The 22,503-nt window shown below is 61.8% G+C and overlaps 2 protein-coding genes across 7 annotated transcripts; one reads left to right on the top strand and one right to left on the bottom strand.

Annotated features, from left to right (window-relative positions):
• The first annotated feature begins 4,220 nt into the window (after positions 1–4,220).
• TEX261 (testis expressed 261) lies at positions 4,221–11,322 on the top strand. 2 transcript variants are annotated; one of them, XM_074865342.1, is made up of 6 exons: positions 4,221–4,378; positions 4,797–4,876; positions 5,516–5,669; positions 7,437–7,504; positions 8,592–8,694; positions 9,683–11,322. In XM_074865342.1, exons 1-6 carry the CDS (start codon positions 4,309–4,311, stop codon positions 9,796–9,798), a joined length of 591 nt encoding a protein of 196 aa, XP_074721443.1. In that variant the 5' UTR covers positions 4,221–4,308; the 3' UTR covers positions 9,799–11,322. The 2 variants fall into 2 exon arrangements, with proteins under 2 accessions (XP_074721443.1, XP_074721444.1); XM_074865343.1 differs by lacking the exon at positions 8,592–8,694.
• Positions 11,323–14,530: 3,208 nt separating this feature from the next.
• Positions 14,531–22,427, bottom strand: LOC141942049 (shootin-1-like). Of its 5 annotated transcripts, none has more exons than XM_074865002.1 (16): positions 22,369–22,427; positions 21,572–21,684; positions 20,560–20,623; positions 20,306–20,400; positions 20,004–20,121; positions 18,984–19,081; positions 18,658–18,739; positions 18,363–18,457; positions 17,988–18,122; positions 17,434–17,587; positions 17,194–17,305; positions 16,451–16,500; positions 15,913–16,022; positions 15,716–15,769; positions 15,371–15,551; positions 14,531–14,753 (listed from the first exon to the last, which is right to left on the bottom strand). In XM_074865002.1, exons 1-16 carry the CDS (start codon positions 22,403–22,405, stop codon positions 14,632–14,634), a joined length of 1,620 nt encoding a protein of 539 aa, XP_074721103.1. In that variant the 5' UTR covers positions 22,406–22,427; the 3' UTR covers positions 14,531–14,631. The 5 variants fall into 5 exon arrangements, with proteins under 5 accessions (XP_074721103.1, XP_074721101.1, XP_074721104.1 ...); XM_074865000.1 differs by having other exon boundaries at positions 15,371–15,561; positions 15,717–15,769; XM_074865003.1 differs by having other exon boundaries at positions 15,371–15,561; positions 15,717–15,769; positions 17,194–17,254.
• Positions 22,428–22,503: the final 76 nt, after the last annotated feature.

Genomic DNA, 22,503 nt, shown 5'->3' with positions numbered 1-22,503 from the left:
AAAAAAGGGGTAGAAAAGGGAGAAAAAGGAGGGAAAAGGGGAAAGGGGAGAAAAGGGGGGAGAAAGGGCGGGAAAAGGGGAAAAAGGGAGGAAAAGGGAGAAAAAAATGGGAAAAAAGGGGGAGAAAAGGGGGAAAAGGGGGGAAAAGGAGAAAAAAGGGGGGGAAAGGGGGGAAAAAGGGGGTTCACAGGGAAAATGGGAAACCTCAGGGCGGGGGGACATGGGGGGAGGCCCAGGAAGGCCGAGCACCCCCCCCGGCACGAGCCCCCCGAAATCCGGGCTGTGTCTCCCCAAATTGCTGCCAGCAGCCTGGCACTGCGGGGGCTGCTCGGGGGGGGCACGGGGATATTTGGGGGGAACACAGAGGTGCTGGGGGGGCACAGGGATGTTGGGGGGGGCACCGGGATGTTGGGGGGGGGCACTGGGCTGCTCGGGGGGGGGACACAGGGATGTTTGGGGGGGCACAGGGATGTTTGGGGGTCATAGGGGTGCTGAGGGGGAGTGCAGGGTTGTTTGGGGGGGGCACAGGGCAGCTCTGCACCCCGCGGGGCCGCGATGGGAGAAGAGGAGCAGGAGGGGACACGGCAGCACCCCCCCGCACCCCCGCACCCCCCCAGGGGCTGGGTGCCAGCCCCGCAGACCCTTTGCCCCCCCTTCCCCCCCCCCTCCGCAGCTCCTGGCTGCCCGGGGCGGCCCCGGGGCTGGGGGGGGGGAGCGGGCTGGGCCCCCCCGCGCGGGGGTCAGCGCTCGGTCACGGAGCCCCCCGGGGTCAGTGCCAGGGTGCGTTAGCATGTGCTAACCCCCCCCGCGTGTGCCCCCTGCCCCCCCCCCCGCACACAGCCCCCCCATACACCCCCCCATGCATGTACCCCCCAATACACCTTGTGCCCCCCATGCACACCCCCCCCAGTGCCCCCCCCCCACACACGCGCCCCCCCCCCCCCCCACTCCCCAGGGCCTCGGAGAGATTTGGGGGTCCAGGCGTAGCAGGGGGGGGAGATCCCCGTGGGGTGCCGCAGCCCCCCCCAACCCCCCCAAAATCCCGCCCCCCCAAAAAATCCCGGGGTTGGGAGCCGGTGGTGGGTGGAACCGAGGCCCGATCCTGCAGCCCCGGACCCCCCGCGGGGGGCATTGGTGGGGGTGTAGGGGGTGCGGGGGGGCAGGAGGAATGCGGGGGGGTGCAGGGGAGATGCAGGGGGAGGAAGGGGGGTGCAGGGATACAGGGGGGTGCAGGAGGAGGCGGGGGGTGCAGCGGAGATGGAGGGGGTGCAGGGGGAGGAAGGGGGGTGCAGGGGGTGCGGGGGGTTCAGGGTGAGGCAGGGGGGTGCAGGGGGGTACGGGGGGGCAGGAGGGATGCGGGGGGGTGCAGGGGAGATACAGGGGGTGCAGGGGGAGGAAGGGGGGTGAAACGGGGGTGCAGGGGGTGCAGGAAGAGGCGCGGGGGGGCAGGGGGTGTGGAGGAGATGCAGTGGGTGCAGGGGGTTCAGGGGGATGCAGGGGGGTGCGGGGGGTGCAGTGAGATGCAGTGGGGGGGCAGGGGAGGCAGGGGGGTGCAGGGGGTGCGGGGGGGTTCAGGGGGTGCAGGGGGGTAAGGGGGGGCAGGAGGGATGCGGGGGGGTGCAGTGGAGATACAGGGGGTGCAGGGGGAGGAAGGGGGGTGCAGCGGGGGTGCAGGGGGAGGCGCGGGGGTGCAGGGGGGTGCAGGGGGATACAGAGGGGTGCAGGGGGTGCAGTGGGATGCAGGGGTGTGCAGGGGGAGGCGGGGGGTACAGGGGAGTTACAGGGGGGGCAGAAGGGATGCGGAGGGGTGCCGGCGGAGGCAGGGGGCGCAGGCAGGATGCAGGGGGTGCAGGGGTGCTGTGGGGGGGTGCGGGGGGTGCCCGGAGTGTGCCAAGCACCCCCAGAGCTGCGGGCCCGAGGAGCAGGGCGCAGGGTGACAAGCTGGAGCTGGTCCGAGGTGGGGGCCCGGAGGTGGGGGGCCCCCCAGATCGGTCCCCCGCTGCCCCCCGGGGCTGTGCAGGGGTGGGGGGGTGCACAGCGAGGGGTGATGCCCGTGAGCTCGTCCCGTCTCCCCTCGAGCTCACGAAGACGCTGACCCCCCCCAGCACCCCAAAAATGAGCACCCCAGCACCCTGCAGGGCCCCTCTATGGGTGCAGGGAGTCCCTATAGGGATGCAGAGGGTCCCCATATAGGTGGAAGGGGTCCTCTATGGGTGCTGGGGTCCCAGCCCAGGGTCCCTAAGTAGGTGTAGGGGTCCCTATATGGGCCCAGAGGGTCTCTATAGGATACAGAGGTACCTATAGGGGTGCTGGGGTCCCGGTGTGAGCGTGAGGGGGCCCCTATAGGGGTGCAGAGGAACCCCTGAATGGGTGCTGGGGTCCCTATAGAGCTGCGGAGGTCCCTCTATGGGTGCAGGGGGGGTTCTATATGGTTTCAGGGGGTCCCTAAGCAGGTTTTGGGGGGTTCCTTGTACAGTTTTTGGGGTCCCCGTGCAGTTTGGGGTCGCTGTACGGTTTTGGGGGGTGTCTTTGTGCGGTTTGGGGGTCCCTGAACGGTTTTGGGGTGTCCCCATACGGTTTGGGGTTCTTATATGGTTTGCGGGGGGTCCGTGTGCGGTTTGGGGGTCCCTGTACAGTTTGGGGGCGTCCCTGTGTGGTTTGGTGCCCCTGTACGGTTTTGGGGTATCCCTGTACAGTTGGGGGGGGTCCCAGTGTTGTTCGGGGTCCCTATATGGTTTTAGGGGTCCCTGTACAGTTGGGGGGTCCCTGTTCGGTTTGGGGGGTCCCCGTACGGTTCAGAGGCTCTGTATGGTTTGAGGGGGGTCCCTGTATATTTCGGGGTCCCTATACGGTTTAGGGGTCCCTGTATGGTTTAGAGGGTCCCTGTATAGTTCGGGATCCCTGTTCGGTTTGGGGGGCCCTGTATGGTTTGGGTGGGGGGGTCCCTGTGTATTTCGGGGTCCCTGTACAGTTTGGGGGGTCCCTATATGGTTTGGGGGGCTCGCTGTATATAGTTCGGAGTCCATGTACGCTTTGGGGGCCCCTGTATGGTTTGAGGGGGGTCCCTGTATGTTTTAGGAGCGTTCCTGTATATTTCGGGGTCCCTGTACGCTTTGGGGGATCCCTATATGTTTTTGGGGAGTCCCTGTATGGTTTAGGGGGTTCCCTGTATAGTTCGGGGTCCCTGTACAGTTTAGGGGTCCCTGTACAGTTTAGGATAGTTCGGGATCCCTGTACGCTTTGGGGGATCCCTACATGTTTGGTGGGGGTCCCTGTATGGTTTAGGGGGGTCCCTGTATCGTTCGGGGTCCCTGTACGTTTTGGGGGGGTCCCTGTATGTTTTGGGGGGGTCCCTGTACGTTTTGGGGTGGTCCCTGTACGTTTGGGGGGGTCCCTGTACATTTTGAGGGGGGTCCCTGTATGTTTTGGGGGGGTCCCTGTACGTTTTGGGGTGGTCCCTGTACGTTTGGGGGGGTCCCTGTACATTTTGAGGGGGGTCCCTGTATGTTTTGGGGGGGTCCCTGTACGTTTTGGGGTGGTCCCTGTACGTTTGGGGGGGTCCCTGTACATTTTGAGGGGGGTCCCTGTATGTTTTGGGTGGTCCCTGTACGTTTTGGGGGGTTCCTGTATGTTTTGGGGGGTCCCTGTATAGTTTAGGGGGTCCCTGTACGTTTTGGGGGGTTCCTGTATGTTTTGGGGGGTCCCTGTATAGTTTAGGGGGTCCCTGTATATTTCGGGGTCCCTGTACGGTTTAGGGGTCCCTGTACGTTTTGGGGGGGGTCCCTGTATATTTTGGGGGGTCCTCGTATGTTTTGGGGAGTCTCTGTACGTTTTGGGGGTCCCTGTATGTTTTGGGGGGGTCCCTGTACGTTTTGGGGGGGGGTCCCTGTATATTTTGGGGGGTCCTCGTATGTTTTGGGGGGTCCCTGTACCTTTCGGGGGGTCCCTGTATGTTTTGGGGTGTCCCTGTACAGTTTGGGGGCGCTCCCACACGGTTTGGGGGTGTCCCTGGGCGTTTCGAGGCCCTCCCGCGGTTCGGGATCGCTGTACAGTTTTGGGGGTCCCTGTACGTTTCGGGGGGGGGGGGGTGTCGTGTGTCGTTCCCCCCCTCCCGGTCCGGGTCCCCCCCCCGGGCAGGGCTCTGGGGCGGGACCCTCCGCTGCTGCAGGGGGCGCTGTGGCGGGCGGGGGGCGGCCGGGCCGGGCCGGGCCGCGTCTCGTTTGTTCCGGCGCCGCGTGGTCAGCGCCGCCGCCGCGGGAGCAGGAACCGGGAGCGGCGGGGCCCGGCCCGGCCCGGCCCGTCCCCGCCATGTGGTTCATCTACGCGCTGAGCTGGCTGTCGCTGCTCATCCAGGTGGCCTTCGTCACCCTGGCGATCGGTGAGCCCGCCGCCGGCCGTCCGGGGAGGGGGCGCTGGGCCCGGCCGCAGGCTCCTCCCGGGGGTTGTCGCGATATGTCGTGTGTTTCTCGGGAAAGGGGGTTGGCTCCGGGGAGGGGGGAGCCTGAGCGCCTGCGAAGACCCGGGTCTGGGCCGCGGGTCCAGCACCTCCCGGGGGCCCCTGGGTGCTCCTGAGGTCCTGTGGGTGCCCAGAGTTTGGGGGGTCCCATGGGTGCCCCTGAGGCCTCTGAGTGTCCCAGAGGTCCTGTGGAAGCCCCAGAGTTTGGTAGTCGCCGGGTGTCCCCTGGGTGCCCCAGAAAGTTGTGGGGAGTGGGGGGGCACCCCTGCCCTTCAGTTTCTCCCCGTGTTTGGGGGGTCCCTGCTGGCCCATGGGGCTAAGCCAGGCTTTTCTCCTGCAGCTGCTGGGCTTTACTACCTGGCGGAACTGATCGAGGAGTACACGGTTGTCACCAGGAGGATAATCAAGTACATGATCTGGGTGAGTCCCTGTGCTCCCTGAAACAGGCAGTTCCTTCCCAAAAATCCCCCCCAACCCCTCCGGGGCAGCTGTGGGGTGGGACATCGGCTCCGGACTTTGGGGACAGGCGCTTGGGAAGCTCCTGCTTCCCCTGGCCCCACGATGGCTCCGGCTGGCGAGGGGGGAGGTTGGCAGAGGCCGCTTCAATCAGCACCTCGCTTAACCCCGGGGGGGTGGTGCTGAACCCCTCCTGGGCGACCCCCTCTGCCCCCTTGGCTGGGGAAACCGAGGCCCAGGAGCCGCAGCAACAGGGTAGGATTCCCAGAATCATGGAGGTTGGAAAAGCCCTTGAAGCTCCTCCAGCCCAACCATGAACCTCACCCTGACCGTTCCCAACTCCACCAGATCCCTCAGCGCTGGCTCAACCCGACACTTCAACTCCTCCAGGGATGGGGACTCCCCCCCTGCCCTGGGCAGCCCATTCCAACGCCCAACAACCCCTTCTGCAAAGAAATCCTTCCTAAGAGCCAGTCTGACCCTGCCCTGGCGCAGCTTGAGGCCATTCCCTCTTGTCCCTGATTCCTGCCTGCCTGTCCCACCGTCTGCACCCCTATGTTTGCCCCAGGTAACCCCCCCCTACACTTTTTTTTTCTCTTCCAGTTCTCCTCAGCCGTGCTGGTCGGCCTCTACCTCTTTGAACACTTTCCGGGTTTCATGGTGGGCGTGGGGCTCTTCACCAACCTCGTCTACTTCGGTTTGCTGCAGACCTTCCCCTTCATCGTCCTGACGTCCTCCAATTTCATCCTGTCCTGCGGTGAGTGGGGCCGTCGCCTTCCCCTGGGAGTGGGAGGAACCTTCGTGCTCCCCATCACCAGCGCAGGGTGGCAGCAAAAGTTTGGCTTTTGCTGGTGCAGCCCCTCCCGCTGTGGCTTTTCAAAGGACTTTGAGCTTTGTGTGGTACTTTTTTATGCTGTGGCAGCGATAATTGGGGGCTGGGCCTGACGGCGTGGCGAGCACCTTCGGGTTTGTGCATCGGGGCCTTTCCTGGGCACCTTCTGCTTCACCCCCACGGCTGGTTCTGCTCCAAACACCGCTGGGGAAATGAGGTCCTGGCTGGCCCGAAGCTCAGCGGCCTCCCTGCGAACCTGTTCCGGGCGTTTGTGGGTCTTGATTTTAAAAAAAAAAAAGGGTTTTGAAGTCAAACAGCCAAACCCGGCGTGTGGAATTAACAGCCTGACGTCAGGCTGGGCTGCGCGTGTCGTCGTCAGGAGCTGGCGTGCGGAGAGAGAAAAGCTTTTGAGACAAATGGCCACATGAGGGAATTGCTCAAGTTTGCTGTTAGAAAAATGCATCGTCGTGCTGAAATCAGGGGGTTTTATGGCACCTTTCCCGCGGTGGTTGCCCGGCCTGTTTGTGCGGCGTCATGGCTCTGTCCCCGCTGCGGCTGCCAGGCCCTGCCCGCGCACACCCCGGTGTGAGACAGGCACGGGGGTCTCCCCTCTCTTCTGGGGGGCTGGCACGGGCGCAGGGGTGTGGTGTGGGGTCGGGCAGGGGGTTCAAGCAGCAGCAGCGATTTTTTGGGCGAAACAGGCAGCTTAAGTGTTGGTTTGTTGCTCTGCGTCATAGGCTGAGCCCGGGAGCAGCTCCGCCGCCGGGGCTGGGGTGGTGGACCAGTAAGTCTGCCTATTAAACTGGTTTTTGGCTGCTCAAACAGTTTGTTCCCAACACGTCTCCGGCGTGTTCTAGTGTCCTGTACAGGGATCTGAGTTCACGCTCTGCTCCAAGCGATGGGGAGTGACACATTAATTAGCAAACGGGCACAATTTCTTCCGACCTGACTCCGTGGAGCCCCGATTCCTGTTTCGGGGCGCTGTCTGCACACGACTGCAGCGCCTTTGCTCCCCAAAGCCACGATTTTATCCCCTGCTTGAAAATCAGTGTAGCTCTCCCATGGCTGTAGGTCAGGGGCTGCATTTTCTGGCAGACCTGGGCTCTCATCTGGATCTTCAGCCACGTCCTGAGGCCGGAGAGGACGATAAAGCAGCGTTTGGGGCTCTACTGACCCGGCGCTCCTGGGCTGGGTGTTGGCACCTTGAAGAAAAGGCAAAAGAAGCTCTGATTTCTGCCTCTGAAGAGCTAAACGGTGTTTTTCGCCGCCGAGGACGGCGTGAACCCCCCTGTCCTGGCCGCATTGCAGCTTGATTTGGTTTACAGATGGCAAAAGAGCTTCTCTCCGCAGCAGCCGTCAGGCACGCGGGGTTTTTCGCCGCTTCTCTCAGCATTAGCGAGTGTCAGGCTGGGCTCTCCAGGGTGCCCTGGGGGCCACGGGGGGGATAAAACACCCGAGGGATGAGGGGCTCAATGGGGGCTGCGGAGAGGAACAGCCCGTGGCTGGGATGGGCCGGGGGGGCTCTGCCCGCTCACCCCATTTCTCACCAGACGCGTGAAAATATTTTAGCAGTGGTGGAAAAGGGGACGCGCGGGAGGGAGGAGCTGTTCCTGGCAGGGCAGGCGGTGGAGGCGGGTGTCCTCTTGCATTTCTTCCAAGCTGGAGACTGACTTTTTTATTTTTCCTTGGCAGTGCTGGTTATATTCAACCACTACTTAGCGTTCCAGTACTTCGCCGAGGAGTATTACCTGTTCTCTGAGGTGAGAGACCTTTGGGAAGGAGTTGATCCGTGTTTTTCCAGCCAGCGTGCAGCTGGGAGGCAGGAAGAGGAAAATGCCCGTTTTTCGGTCAGCAGTAGGACACACCGAGGATATTTTTCGCAGACTTTCCCTGGGGGTTCCTGCGCTTGTTCCCTCAGAAGCACCAGGGAAGCTGCAGTTTCTTTTCTCGGGTGTGGGCTTGGGGCTTTCAGCTGAAGGGCAGAAGAAATACTGAATTTTAAGCACAGATTTTTTTTTTCCCTGAAATGCTGAAAACTAGGAAAAGTAGGCAATTAATTATATTATTTTAAATTTTTTTTACGAGCTAACCACAAATCTCATCCCTTTTGGAATTATTGCTCCTCATTATTTTGATGTCTCTGATGTACTAATCCTTCTGCGTCACCATCCTCGCGCCGGCCAAGGCGAAGGTTCACATTCACCGAGGGGCTGCTTTTGGGCCCAAGGGTAGCTGCAGCTTAGCCCAGATTTAAAAAAACAAACAAAAAAACCCCACCAAAAATTAAAAAAACAACAACCTTTTTGTGAAGTTTAACACTTCTGCAGCATTTGCAGCTCGGTTCTCCCCGCTGCTCCAACGTCCCACCCCAGGGTGCGAGCAGCAAGCCCAGGCCTTGACTCTTCTTTTTCATCCCTGGAAGGCGTGAAGAGGATTTAATTAGTCATAACAGCCAATTTCCTGGGTTTTTTTTTTTTAATTGTGCTCTTTTAGAATCCTGGGGTTTGGGAGCAGGAGGGGTCTTCAGGCACCTAAGACAGGAGCAAAGGCTTTTCCTGCACGCCCTGTGCTTCCGTGGGAGTCGCTGGGTGAATTTTATCCCCTCAGCAGCTTTGCAGGGCGACGTGATCTCACTCCTGAGAGACGCGGCAGAGGTTCAGCTGCCGTTCTCCCCCCTCGGTGCCCTTTCCCTCGAGGGGTTCAGGTAGAAACTTGGGGCGTATCGCAGGGAGGTGCAGCGGGGCTGAGGCAGCCCCCCGGGGGTGTCAGCGCGAACAGAAGCCGGCGTGGGAAGGGCCTCTGGGTGTGTTTCAGCTCTGCCCTCACTGCCTCTTGGTCTGCCCGCAGGTCCTCGCCTACTTCACGTTTTGCTTGTGGTTAATCCCTTTCGCTTTTTTCGTCTCCTTGTCGGCCGGAGAAAACGTCCTGCCTTCCACGGTGCAGCCCGGAGGTGAGTGCTCCCAGGGCCCGGGCAGACACCCGCTGTTTTTTTTTTTTTTTTGATGGGGGTTGTGTGCTCAGCACCCCCAATTCCCTCTGTGCAGAGCGGGGACGGGGGGGCAGCTGCTTGGGTAAAGCTGAGGCGAGAGAAGGGTGAGGGAGCAGAGTGGCTGCAGAGTTCCTGCGTTTCTGCAGTCCTGGGGCTTTCCCTGGACTCTCGCTGCAGCTCAAGGAAGGGACCTCAGGATTTGGGGTCCCTCTTGGCAACCTACGGGAGCTCCCGGGTCACCCAGATGTGAGCAAAGCAGAAACTTGGGTGCTTTAAAGGAAGCTCACGTGTCACCCTGCGATCGGACGAGCCACCCCAGGGCCCCTGTGGCTGTCAGTGGGTTTGGGTCTGATCCCAGAATCATGGGGGTTGGAAAAGCCCTTGAAGCTCCTCCAGCCCAACCATGAACCTCACCCTGACCGTTCCCAACTCCACCAGGTCCCTCAGCGCTGGGTCAACCCGACTCTTCAACCCCTCCAGGGATGGGGACTCCCCCCCTGCCCTGGGCAGCCCATTCCAACGCCCAACAACCCCTTCTGCAAAGAAATCCTTCCTAAGAGCCAGTCTGACCCTGCCCTGGCGCAGCTTGAGGCCATTCCCTCTTGGCCTGCCGCTGGTTCCTTGGCTCAAGAGACTCATCCCCCCTCTCTGCACCCTCCTTTCAGGCAGTTGCAGAGGCCCATGAGGTCTCCCCTCAGCCTCCTCTTCTCCACACTAAACCCCCCCAGTTCCCTCAGCCGCTCCCCATCACACCTGTGCTCCAGACCCTGCACCAGCTCCGTTGCCCTTCTCTGGACACGCTCGAGTCATTCAAGGGCCTTTTTGGAGTGAGGGGCCCAAAACTGAACCCAGGGATTGAGGGGCGGCCTCACCAGTGCCGAGCACAGGGGTAAGATCCCTCCCCTGTCCCCCCTGGCCACGCTGTTGCTGATCGTTCTTCTCTCCACAGACGACGTCGTCTCCAACTACTTCACCAAGGGGAAGAGAGGGAAACGCTCTGGTATCCTCCTCATCTTCTCGTTCATCAAGGAGGCCATCCTGCCCAGCCGACAGAAGATTTACTGAGCCCAAGGAGCAGCACCGACCCAAACTGTGCCGTGGGCTGTGAGGCAGCGCCATCCCCCGGCCTCTCCTGAGCCCTCCTCGATGTTAAAGGGATTTTGCTGGGAACGTTAAAACTGGGCAACGGTGCCGGCGGCGCTGGCCGGAGGGCTTGTGCCTTTTTATTACAGCTCCCCTCAACCCCCGGGACTCTCTGCAGGGAGATGTTTGGCTCCAGCTGAGCCCAGGGAGGGTCCAACCCCCCCCCCCCCAGCGCTGCCCACCCTGCTCGGGGACCTGTGAGGTGGCGTCTGCGGGGCTTTAAAACCAGGAGGTTTGTGCGTGGTGTGGTTTGGCTGGGAGTAGGGGGGGGAGCGGTTCCCTTGGTGTGGCAGCAGAACACGCTCGACGTTTAACTGAGGTTTACACAGAGCCCTGAATTAAAAAAAAAAAAAAAAAAATAACCAAACTGTCAAACTCCCGCGTATTCCCGCTGGGAGCCTGCCAGCTCTGGAGGATGCTGGTGTCCCCCCGAGTCTGCAAGGACTCGACATCGCTTTTGGGTTGATTTTAGTGTTGGAAATACCCACTTTTCTCACTTTTTTTTTTTTTTTTTTTTGGGAAGCCTCACTGAGCAGCTGGGATGCTGCGTTCCCCCTGCTGCTAAACTCGCCAGGCCTCCCTCCTTTCCTAAAGGAAAAAAAAAAGGTGAATCCTTTGTTCTTTTTCCTTGTAATCATAAAAAAAAGCCCTTTTTTCCCCCTTTTTCTGCTTCGTTGTTGGTCACCTTCAGCCTGTGCCACAACTAGACCTCCCGTGCTAGCAGGGGGAGGCTGTACTGCAGGAACACCCCGGCTCGAGCAGCGCGGTTTTGTGGTTCAGGAAGGGGTTTTTTTGAGGTATTTCTGAGGAAAATAGCTTATTTTTTCCTCTCATGACCAGTTCTGGCTGAAGGTGAGACGCAGGGTCCCCCCGCGCCCGTCCCTGCCCCTGGGTTTGTTCAGGCCCCGCTAACGCTGGTGTGTTTTGATGCTGATTTAATAGAATTGTGGGTTTTGATGGGGTGAAGTTCATTGTATCGGGGAAGCATTTGGCTCCCGTCTTCGAGTCGGTGTCGCGTGAGGAAATCATCTGTTGTGAACACGGGTTGTTTCTGGTGTTTTTAGAGAAATAGCAGAGGATGACAGTTATGGAGGGGACCGGCGGGCTGCAGGAGGCCTGGGGAAGTTCCTAATCACCGCGAGGGATTGGCAGGAGGTGTTTGTTTTCAGTGCAAAGCTTTTTGTGATCGGGGAGTCGGAGAAATTAGGGTAAAAGTGTTGAAAGAAGACGCAAGGGGCGACCGAAAACCATCGGCCTTGCTCGTCGTGGAAAAGCAGCTCCCCAGCTCCAGCATTGGGCTGTAATTTTGCTTCAAGGCCACAGGGTGGGGGACGCCGGGCTCTGTCCCCTGCTTTTGCTCCCTTCCCCGCTCTCTCGCCAGGTTTAATGCCCAAACTGAGGCTGGGAAAAAAAAATAATAAAAAATTTCCAGGCGTCGAGGAGGGATGTGGGCGCCGGCAGTGCTGAAGGGGGGGGCGGCGGGGAGCCCCTGGATGCGTGTTGAGAGCGGTCAGCGTGAGGTTAACGGTTGGACTAGATCTTCAAGGTCTTTTCCAACCTCAATTGTGATTTTTTTGTGTGTTCACAGCTCCGCTCCAAACTGTGTTTCACAGTTTCCATCGCCTCGGGCGCAGCAGGGCACGGCAGGGCAAGTGTTGTGCCTCCCGCCAGGCTCACGCCGGGGCTTAAATTCTGTTTTTTTGCGTTTTTTTTTTTTCTGGATGTGATGGAAAACTGTCGCTGCCACGACGGGGAGGGCAGGGCAGGTTCAGCGGGTACAAGCAGAGCCCCAAAACCAGGACGTAAATGTGGCAGATCAGTGGCTTTTACGTCCGTTCTACCACATCTTTGTAATCCTCGTTTTCCCGTTCGCTTGGCCGGCAAGCGAGGGCAGGTTGCTCTGTGTTTTTCCAGATGACAAGTCCATTTTTCCTGACTGCTGCTCGCGATCGTCGGGTGTTTAAGACGTTAATGACACACATTTCCTTGAGCTGAACCAGATTCAGATTAAGTCGCGTAACTGGATGATAGCGAGCGAAACCCTATAAATATTTAAAAGGCATCAGAAAAGAAAAAAAAAAAACCACGAAGGCTGCGGCTGTGTGGGGAGAGGGTAACGCTGCGGGGTGAGCTGGAAGCGGGGAGGTTTGGGGCAGCCTCTCCCAAGAGCCCGATTTGGGTCAAAACGCCCCGTTCTTTGCCCTGAAACACGGGGAATCTGGTGAATAAGATGTCAAATCTCTTGTTATTCACAGGGAGGAGGGAAGGACGCGCCGGAGCCCACCCGCAGAGGGTTTGCGAGAAGGGTTTGAGGAGAAGTGTGAATTACCGCGTTGATTAAGTATTTAAAAGTTGTGTTTATTAATTGGCAGGTGCCCTGGGAAGCAGCGTGGCTTGGGGTGGGTGCAGCCGGCGGGGTACCGTCCCACGGGAGCGGAGCCGCCATCGATTTTTCATGGGTGTTTGGAGGGTGTAATCAGGGGAGAGGAATTCACTCGATACGGAGCGGACAGAGCGCGGGCAGCGCCGCGTCGCAAAGGGCAGGCGATGAGTAACTGCGCTCGGGCCGCCGCAGTTCCCCCCCCACCCCGGGGGAGGCTGAAATGCCAGAACCAGGTGGGGCTGAGTGTGCCATCAGCCCAAATTTGGAGAAATTCAGCTTTGACCCAGGAAGGGGGAGCGGCGGCGCAGGGTGGGGGGGGCACAGCCTGGCTCCAGCCTCCCTGGGTTTTTCTAAACTGGTGGTGCTGGTCCCAGCGCTCTGGTCCCTGCGGCTCTCGCCTTCTTTTTCCAGTAAGAGGATGTGTGGAATGAGCTGACGTTCGGGTGAGCTCAGGAGGGCTGGCAAGAGGTTTCGCCTTGTCTGCTTTCCACATGGCAGCCCTCAGGTGTCTGGAGAATCGAAAGGCCGGGACGAGAAACGCTCCATAATTCGAAGGATAAGCTCCTTGCCTTAAATATTTTAGTTTAAGTCGGCCACGGCTTTGAGAAAGAGGAAAAAAATTAAAAAAAAAAAAGCAGAGAGGGAGTGCTGTCATACAGCAACCTATCTTTGGGGGAACAGCAGGGGGGCTCTGTCCCCTCCTGAGGTGCGGAGGACCTGGCTGAGGGGTTTTCCTGGCGTATTCCTTCGGGTTCTTGGGTCTGATCCCAGCCAGCTCTTGAGTTATTGCAAAAAGGCAGCGGGAAGGTGCGTAAAGGCGGAGTAAACTACGGCCTGGCGTTTGAACGGGGAGGATAATTAACTCCGGGGAGAATAATTAACTCTGGGGAGGAGCGTGGTGTGGAAGGGGGGGAGTGGCCGCGCTCCTGCCTACCCCAACTGCTCTGATACACAACTCAATAAATTAGTTAGAAAATTTTTTAAAAAAAAAAAAAAGGGTCCTGCCCGCATCCTGCCTGTCCCCAGGGTTGAGCCTGGCTTAGCCCTCGATAGGTGATGCCAGATCTATGTGCTGCTTCTATAGGGGCCTGAGCACCCCCCGCAGCACATCCCGAGAAAGGGGTGAGCCCTCCCCGGGGGGAGGGGTGTTTGAGGACCTCCCAACGTGTCGCTTCATGCCCCAAAACTGCGCTCTGGGGCGACGCTGCCGCCAGCTCCGGGTTTCTCATGGGTTTGAGCGCGGACACAGCCCGTCCCCCCCTGCCCTGAGTTCAGGAGCTGTGAAAATTACTATTAATAATTATAATTATTAATTTATCTGCAATAAAACCGCCCGGCTGTGGCTAAGGAGGGATGTGTGAGGGGTGAGGATCCTCTCCCTTGCTTTGCCCCCACCCCACCCCCCGCCCGCGACAAGGCGGCGGAGCTGGAGAAACCACCGTTAAATTCATATTTTTATCAGGTTTTGGATTTAAAAGGAAGAGCCGGGGCTCGAGCTCTGGGGACTGTGGACAGCGGCGTTTGGGAGCAGATCTTAGTGAGCAGCTCAGTATCTTTGGTTGGGGTGCTGGGTGGGCAGGGGGGAGCATGGATTCCACCAGGCTGTGTCCCCCCTACCCCACCCTGGGAATGCTCAGCCCCATCCCTGGCAGTTTGGGGGAGCCCCATCCATCTGTGGGTGCAGAGCGTGGCCCCCACAAGCCCTCCACAGGGCTGGGCCTGTGTTGGAGAGATCTGGGGGGGCTGTAACAGCACAGCCAGACTCTGAAGGAAAACCTGAGACCTTCAGGGTTCTGGGGGTTCCCCCTCAGCAGGATTTTGGGGCACTCACTCCCTGGGGTCCCCTTTAAGAGTCAAAAGCCACCAAGGAGGGTCACTGGGGGGGTCCCAGCCCCCCCAAACTGCTGCTCAGAGCTTCCCCAGAGGCACCCAGAAGGGTCTTGCACCCCCCAGCCAGCACCACCAGCACCCAGATGCTGCAGTCAGGCATCTCCGGCATGGGGGGGCTGGGGACACCCCAGCTTAATTCACCCTGACACAAGCCCAAATCCCTTTGGTCAGAGCTCGGGGGGGGCATTTGCCTACTTAAATATGGAGACTTCACCCTGCGGAGGTGAAGAGGGGGGGACACACCAATAAGGGCCATGTCCGGGTGACAGGAGGGTGGGTGCCCCCACTCCGAGGTCTCTTGGGAGCAGTTTGTGGCAGCTCCAGCCCCATCCCACTACCACCCCCTTGCCCGACAGATGTGACAACATTGGGGGGGGGGGGGATGGGACATGGTGCCACCTCTCTTTAATTAAAAGCACAAAAGGATGGAAGCTGCTGGAAGATGAGGGCGAGAGCTGGAAGCTGCAGGGGGGCAGCTGCCTCTACCCTGGCTCCCCCCTACCCCTGGCGAGGGGCCGGGTCCTGGGGAGGCCACTGGCCACCCGGGCCCTGAATGGGACCTCGTCTTCATCCCTGGATGGAGCCGTGCCAATGTCCTCGTCCCCTGGGGAGAGACGGATGGATGGATGGATGGATGGATGGATGGATGGATGGATGGATGGATGGAGAGGAGATGTGAAGTGGGGTAAGACCCGCCGGGCCCCTGGGGACACCGTGTCATCGCCCTGTCACCGGTCCCAGTGATGGGACCAGGGAGCATCAGTGAGGGGACAAGTGTTTAGTCTGGGGCAGAGGAGGCTGAGGGGAGACCTCATGGCCCTCTCCAACTGCCTGACAGGAGGGTGCAGAGAGGGGAGATGAGTCTCTTGAGCCAAGGAACCAGCGGCAGGCCAAGAGGGAATGGCCTCAAGCTGCGCCAGGGCAGGGTCAGACTGGCTCTTAGGAAGGATTTCTTTGCAGAAGGGGTTGTTGGGCGTTGGAATGGGCTGCCCAGGGCAGGGGGGGAGTCCCCATCCCTGGAGGGGTTGAAGAGTCGGGTTGAGCCAGCGCTGAGGGATCTGGTGGAGTTGGGAACGGTCAGGGTGAGGTTCATGGTTGGGCTGGAGGAGCTTCAAGGGCTTTTCCAACCTCCATGATTCTGTGGGTCCATGGGGACATTCCCACTCCCCACATGGGGGGTTCATCCCTCTGTCACCCTCCCCACCCCGCCCTGCTCCGTACCGGGACGCTGCCTCCCCTCAGCCCCAGCGTCGTGGCCATCCTGCTGCGAGGGGCCGGGGGTGGCCAGGGTGGCATCGGTTGCCCGGCGCCGGTGCTGCAGGATGGATTCCAGCTGCCTGTCCCTGCCCCGGCGGCTGCTCTGCCGCCCGTTGCACCTCCTGCTCGCCCTCCTCATGGCACCCTGGAAAGGCCGCGCAGCACCCCGAGGCTGAGGGGGAACCCCGGGGACTACCTTCCCGGCCAGCCACGATGTCCCCAACACAGGACAGCCGCAGCAGGGGGACCGTGTCCCCCCCTGTGCGACAGCCTGGTGTGTGTGTGTGTGTGTGTGTGTCCCCTGCTCACCAGGATGCTCTGCAGCTCCAGCGCCGCGCTGCTCCGTTTGCTGGGTGCCGGAGCCTGGGGGAGAGGAGGGAGGAGGCGATGTGGCCGCATCCTGCACCTCCCTGGGGTTACTGATGTCCCCCCAAACCCACCCCTGGGGCTCCCCGGGGACATTTCCCCTTGAATCTGGCAGCGACTGAGCCCAGATCCCGGCCTACCTGGTCCAGGGGTGCCCGGTTCTTGGCAGGTCTCAGGACCACCCCGTTCTTTATCCGCTCCATCATCTCCTGCACAGCTCGAGCTTTAACATCAGCAGCTTCTGGTTTGCCTGCGCCGGGAGCACTGCGCTGAGACCCTGTGCGCTCATGACAGGGCTCACCCCCTGCTGAGGTGGGGAGCTGCCACCCCCCCCTCCCCGTGCTCCCCCCATGCCCCGGGGGTCCCTCCCATGAGGCCAAACCTGGCCATGACCCAGGGTAGGACCCTGCCAGGGCTCCTCTCCCACCTGCACCGGGCAGGATGGGGGGTGCTGGGAGACTTTGGGGGGGGCAAGGGGGGGGCAGGGTGCCCGTCACCCCACAACAGGGCCTCGGACCAGCGGTTTTGGATGGATGGGGGATGCCCGAATGGATGGATGGTTGGCAAACCCCTGTCCCGGTGAAACCCCATCCGCCCTGTGTCCGGGGGGTCCCCACCACGCCACCAGGATCCCCCCGGGGTGCAGCTGGAGTGGGGGGGGGGGGGGGCAGAACTTACCACGCTGTGGGTTTCCCAGCCCCTTCCTCTGCCTGATCGCTGAGAGCGGGCTGGGGGGGGAGAGGGGAGGTGAGAGCCTGGCCAAGCTGCGCCCCTCGCCCCCCAAAACCCAACGTGCCCACCCCCCCTCCAGCGAGGAGCTGCCTGGACCCCCACCCCCCCCTCCCCGGCTGGGAGCTGGGCCCAGCTCACCCACCACAACATCCCCTGGGGATCTGTCCCCACCCCACACCCTGCACCTCCTGCTGGGGATGATGCCTGGGCACAGCTTGGGGACAGCTGGACACGGCTCAGGAACAACAGGCATGGCTTGGGGCAGCCTGGCATGGCTTGGGGACAACAGGCACAGATTGGGGACAGTCTGGCACAGCTTGGGGACAGCCTGGCACAGCTTGGGGACAACAGGCATGGTTTGGAGACAGCCTGGCATGGCTTGGGGACAGCTGGACACAGCTTGGGGACAACTGGCACGGCTTGGGGACAGCCTGGCACAGCTCAGGGACAGCTGGACATGGCTCAGGAACAACCAGGCATGGCTCGGGGACAACCAGGCACAGATTGGGGACAGCCTGGCATGGCTTGGGGACAGCCAGGCCTGGCAGGCAAGAGCGGTGGGGTTGGGGGGAGCTGCCTTTGCCCCCAGCCCGGCTTATTTTCTCCAGCAGAGCCGAGCTGGAAGCCCCTGGGCTACCCCAGCTGGGGGTGACCGGGGTGTCCCTGGGGTGTCCGGCAGTGTCACTTACTCCACGGGGCCAGCGGGTGCCGGGGGTGGCAGCGGCGGTGGCGGCGGTGGCGGAGGCACAGCTGGGGTGTGAGGCGACGGGTCATGGGCCAGTTTCTCCTGCAGTGACCCCACTGCCGGGGGGGGCGGTTGGGGCTGTGCTGGGGGGGGCTGGGACCCCCCCCGAGCCCACAGCAGTGACCACGGGCAGGCAACATCCCTGCCAGCTCCTGCCTGCAGCGGGCGGGATGAAACCACCCACCTTCCTCCTCCAGCCCCGCCAGCCGCCCTTCGGCCTCCCCCAGCCTCTTCCTCAGCTGCAGGTTCTCATCCTCCGCCACGGCCAGGGCAGCTCGGGCCAAATCCAGCTCCTCCAGCTCTGGGCGCTTCCCCAACTGCTCCTCCAGCTCCTTCACCTGGGTGGGGGGGGCACGGGGGGGGGGCTGGGTGCAGCCCAGGAGCTGGGGACCCCCCCTCCATCACCCCCATCCAGGGACATGGACACTCCGTGCCCCCACAAATTGGTGCTTTGTAAGGAACTTCAAGTTCATTTTAGGGCCATTTTCAGCAATAAGGCAGCCAGGTGGACTGGGGGTTGGTAGCCCAGGGTGGGGACATGGTAGCCCAGTTGTGGGACCCAAAACGTGACGATGGAAATTCATGGAAAAAACAACCTCTGCAGGCGCAGGGTGCTGGGGGGGTCTGATCCTGCTCGCTGCCAGTTCCTGCACCCCGGGGGAGCCACCACCAGCCTTGGAGCTGCATTGTACCCCACCCCCCGCCCCATGTCACCCCCCCCGCCCCCCGGGGACTCACCCGCTGCTGCTGCTCCTCCAGCGCCCGCGTCAGGCGTCCCACCTCCCCCAGGGCTGCCAGGAGCTGGGCGCTGGGCCCCCCCCTCTGCAGCAGGATCGTGCTCTGCCTGTTCGCCTCCTTCTGTTGCACCAGCATCTGCCCACGGGGACAGGGAGGGGTCGGGGGGGGGGGAGACCAAGCCCCCAAAGAGAGAAAAAAACCCCACTTTTTCCAGGGGAGCCAAATGCGCCCGATTTCATCCCAGGGGATCACAGTGGGGCGGGGGGCGCAGGAGCATCCCCACCCTCTCGGGATCCAGCAGCGGGCTCAGTTTTGGGGTGTTGGCCCTGAAAACAAGCAGCCCCCCCGCTGTGCCCCCCCAGCACCCATGGGCACCTCGTGGGCGAAGGTCTCGGCGTGCAGGCGCAGGTCCTGCTCCAGCTCCAGTTGCTCCAGTGCCTCCCAGTAATCCTGGGCGACGAGCTGGGACACTGCGGGGAGAGGAGGGGGGTCAGGGTGGGGGGGGACACTAGGACAGGGTGGGGGGTGCCCCCACCCCAGGCACAACCCCCTCTCGTGGATGGGGACCCCCACTAACCCAGCTGCAGGTCCCAGTGCTGCAGCATGGCCTTGGACCTCACCAGTTCAGCGGACTGGGTGCCACTGGTGGCACTGGAAGAAGTCAACTCACCTCTCTTGGAGGACTTCAGTGCCCGCTGGCTAGTGGCCAGGGCTGCCCGCAGGCGCTGCCGCTCCCCCTGCCCCATCTCCAGCTGCAACAGGACAAGCCCCCCCCTCAGCCCCGGGTTCAGCTGAAGGGGGGGGTCCCGCCGTGCCCACCGCCCCCCCCCCGGGGCATCCAGGAGACAGAGGAGGGGGTCTAGTCCCCAAAAACCCGAGTTTTCAAGGAGCTACAAGGATGAGCTGGGGAAGGAGGGTGATGAAGGGGGGGTCTGGAAGGGGGCGGGGGTGTTCTGATCGGTTGGGGGGTCCTGGGGTGGTGGGGGGGGGGGGTACCTGGTCCTGCAGGTGCTGGTTGTGCCGCTGCAGGTCCTGGAGCTGGATGGTGAGATCCTTCCGCTGCGCCAGCAGCCAGGAGATCTTCTGCTGCAGGTCTGGGGGTGGGGGAAAGGGGGGGACAAGGGGGCAGGAAAGGGGGGGCAAGTTGGGGGACACGGGATGAGAAAAGGCAGAGCAAAGGGTGAGAAAGGAGGGGATGAGGGGTGGGAAAGGGGGGTAAAAGGGTGAGAAAAGGGGGTACAAGGGGGGACAAGGGGTGAGAAATGGGGGGGAAAGGGGGGGAATGGGGTGAGAAAAAGGAGAGCAAAGGGTGAGAATGGGGGGGACAAGAGGTGACAAATGGGGAGAAAAGGGGGCAGGAAAGGGGGGACAAGGGGTGGGAAAAGGGGGCACAGCCCTCCCAGAGCCGGTCCCTGAGGACCAGGCTGGTGGGTCCACAGCAAACCCCCACCCCACCCTCCCCCAGGTCACCCCCATCCTGGCCGTGTCACCAGTGTTGGACGCTGGTTGGGGGGGGGAGGTGACCCAGAGGTACAGACCCTCGGGGGGTTGGGGGGGACGACCGTGACCTGCAGGACCCTTCCCTCTACCCAGAGCTGCCACCCAGCACCCCCCAGGGCAAAGTCCCAGCATCGTCGGAATGGGGGGGGGGGGGGGGGCGTTGGCGGGAGTGGGACAATCCCCAGGGGTCCTTCCCCCCGCAGGGGTCCACACCCCCCCCCCCCCCCCCCAGAAGTGCATCCCCCACCAAGGGGGTGCATCTCTCCCAGGGGGGCATCCCGGGCCCCCCCGGCACTGCCAGGCGGATGGAGCATCAGGCCTCATTTCTCTTTCATTTCCCCTTTTTCGCTTCATTTCGGTGTCACTTTCTCATGGTTACCCAGATCAAGGCCCAGGCGCAGCCTAAAACTGCTGAGCCGGGCTTAGGGGACACCAGGATGGGGTGGGAAGTGTTTTGCCTCTGGCTTCGCTGTTTCTGGCTGGGGATGAGCCAGGACCCCCCCAAGCCTGGCTCACCCCTGAGCTGCTCCTGGGCAGGGTTGGGGTCCTCCTCGGGGGGCCCCTCCTCGGGCAGGGCCGGGGGGGCCGGGGGGGCCAAGCTGAGCCGCTTCAGTTGCTTGTTCTCCTGCTTCACCTGGGGTGGGATGGAGACACACACACACCCCACACACACAAGAACTGGGGGTCTCTACTGCACCCACCAAGCTGGGTGTGTTGAGGGGGGGATGTACCAGCACCCTTGTACCTGCAGCGAGGGGCCGTGGGTATCAGGGTGCTGAGGGGGGGGGACACCCCCAGGGACAGGCTGCTGTCCCTACCTGGGCTGCGTAGGCTTCGGCTTGCTGCCGGCATGTCCTCTCCACCTCAAACTCCGTCTCCAGTGCCGAGAGCTCGGCCAGCAGCGCCTGTGACGCTGGCAGTGCCGGCAACCGGCTTCAGCCCCCGGTGCCAGGGGAGGGGTCCCGGCTGTCCCGCTTGGATGTGTCCCCCCTCCCGCCTCCAGTTGACCCCATCACCAAGCGCCCGGAGCGGGCCGTGCCAGGCCGTGCCAGTGGGGTGGGTTAGGGCTCACCCTGCTCGAGCTCAGCCAGTCGCTCCTCCGCTTCGTTCACCTCCAGGGCCAGGGGCGGGGGCTGCTGGGGAGAGACGCGCACATGGCATCATGGGGGCACAGCACTGAGTTGGAGTTGTGTTGGTACGGCATTGTGGAGGCACGGCATCGGCATGGCGTTGGCATTGTGTGGCATTGCATTAGCACGGCATGGTGTTGGCATGGAATTGACATGGCATTGGCATGGCGTTGGCATTGCATTAGCATTGGCATTGCGTTGGCGTTGCGTTGGCATTGCGTTGGCACAGCCTTGTGTTGGCATTGCGTTGGTGTTGTGTTGGTGTTGCGTTGACATTGCATTGGCATTGTGTTGGCATTTTGTTGGCACAGCATTGCGTTGGCATTGCGTTAGCGTTGCATTGTCCTTGCATTGGCCCAGCATTGATTGGCATTGTGTTGGCATTGCGTTGGCACTACATCGGCATAGCATGGCACTGCCTTGGAGTGGTGTTGTGTTGGCATTGCGTTGGCACAGCATTGCATTGCCACGGCATTGGCATGGCGTTGCATTGGCATTGCGTTGGCACGGCATGGCATTGTGTTGACGTTGAGTTGGCATTGCGTTGGCATTGTGTTGGCACGGCATTGTGTTGGTATTGCCATGGCATTGCCTTGGCGTTGCATTGGTGTTGCGTTGGCGTCACATTGGCATCACATTGGTGTCACATTGGCGTGACATTGGCATTGCATTGGCATTGCGTTGGTGTTGCGTTGGCGTCATGTTGGTGTCGTGTTGGCGTCGCACTGACATTGTGTTGGCGTCGCGTTGGCACGGTGTTGCCAGGTCTCGGTGAGCCCCGAGCCGCCCGGGTGCCTCCAGCCGCGCCGGGGCCGTGTGACCATGCCAGCGCTGACCAGCCCCCACCCTGGGGGGCCCACAGCCGGGGAGGGGCACAGCGGGACCAACCCCCCCATCTTGGAGTGATGGGGCAGGAGGAAAAAATACAACAGAAAACGAGCCTGTGAGTGATACCTGCGCCACAGCTGCTGTCTCCTCCTCATCTTCCTCCTCATCATCATCTTCCTCCTCCTCTTCTTCCTCTCCCTCCTCCTCCTCCTCCTCGCTGCTGCCCGACTCCAGGATGGCTGCGGGGGGCCCGCGGAGGGTTCACCAGTGCAGGTGGAAGCCCAGGAGGGGCTTCAGTCCCTTGGCTTTTTGCAGCCTCATCCCGCTCTGCGAGGGGGGGTGCTGAGCCCCATCCCCCCCCTCCCCACACACACACACCCCCCCCCGCTGGCGTGTCCTGAGGAAAACAGGCAAGTCCCCAGCACCACGGGGCACTGGGGGGACTGGTCTGGGGGGACACACACCCCCCCATGTGCAGACAGAGCGTGTCCACAGGGACCATTGCAGCGGGGGGGGTCCCCAGCGCTCAGGACTGGGGAGCTGCTTCGTCCCGAGGTGCTCTTGGGGGGGGGGGTTGGGGGGGGGGGGGGGGGACTGCTTACCCAGTTCCCCCCCTTTTGGGTGTTTCGACTGGAATCGGGCACCCACCTCCCCCCCTTTCCACTCACAGACCGAATCCGGGGGGACACACAGACGTGCTCAGGATTCGACACCCCATCCCACCCACCCCCAATTTGTAATCCAGCCTCCACTGCTGGGACCTCACACCCCCTGCAACGTGGCGGGGGGGGGGTGTCCCTGTGGGACCCACGGGATGGGGGTGCTGCCCAGTGAAGGGACCCCCCGTGCCAGAACCCCCCCATGCCAGGACCCCCCGTGCCAGAACCCCCCGTGCCAGGACCCCCTCCCAATGGCCACCTTACCTGTGAGCTGGCCAGCACCTTCCCCAGCCCAGGCCATGGCTACGATGTGGCTGGTAGCCCCCAGCCCCCCCAGCTCAGCGGGTGCTGGCCCCCCCTCCCCTGTGCTCGCCTCACCCTCCCCACGCCGGAGCGGGG

The sequence above is a fragment of the Strix uralensis genome, chromosome 4 (assembly GCF_047716275.1).
Source record: "Strix uralensis isolate ZFMK-TIS-50842 chromosome 4, bStrUra1, whole genome shotgun sequence".
Taxonomy (NCBI): Eukaryota; Metazoa; Chordata; class Aves; order Strigiformes; family Strigidae; genus Strix; species Strix uralensis.
Note: the sequence above shows the minus strand (reverse complement) of the source record. Positions and strands in the feature narration are given on the sequence as shown.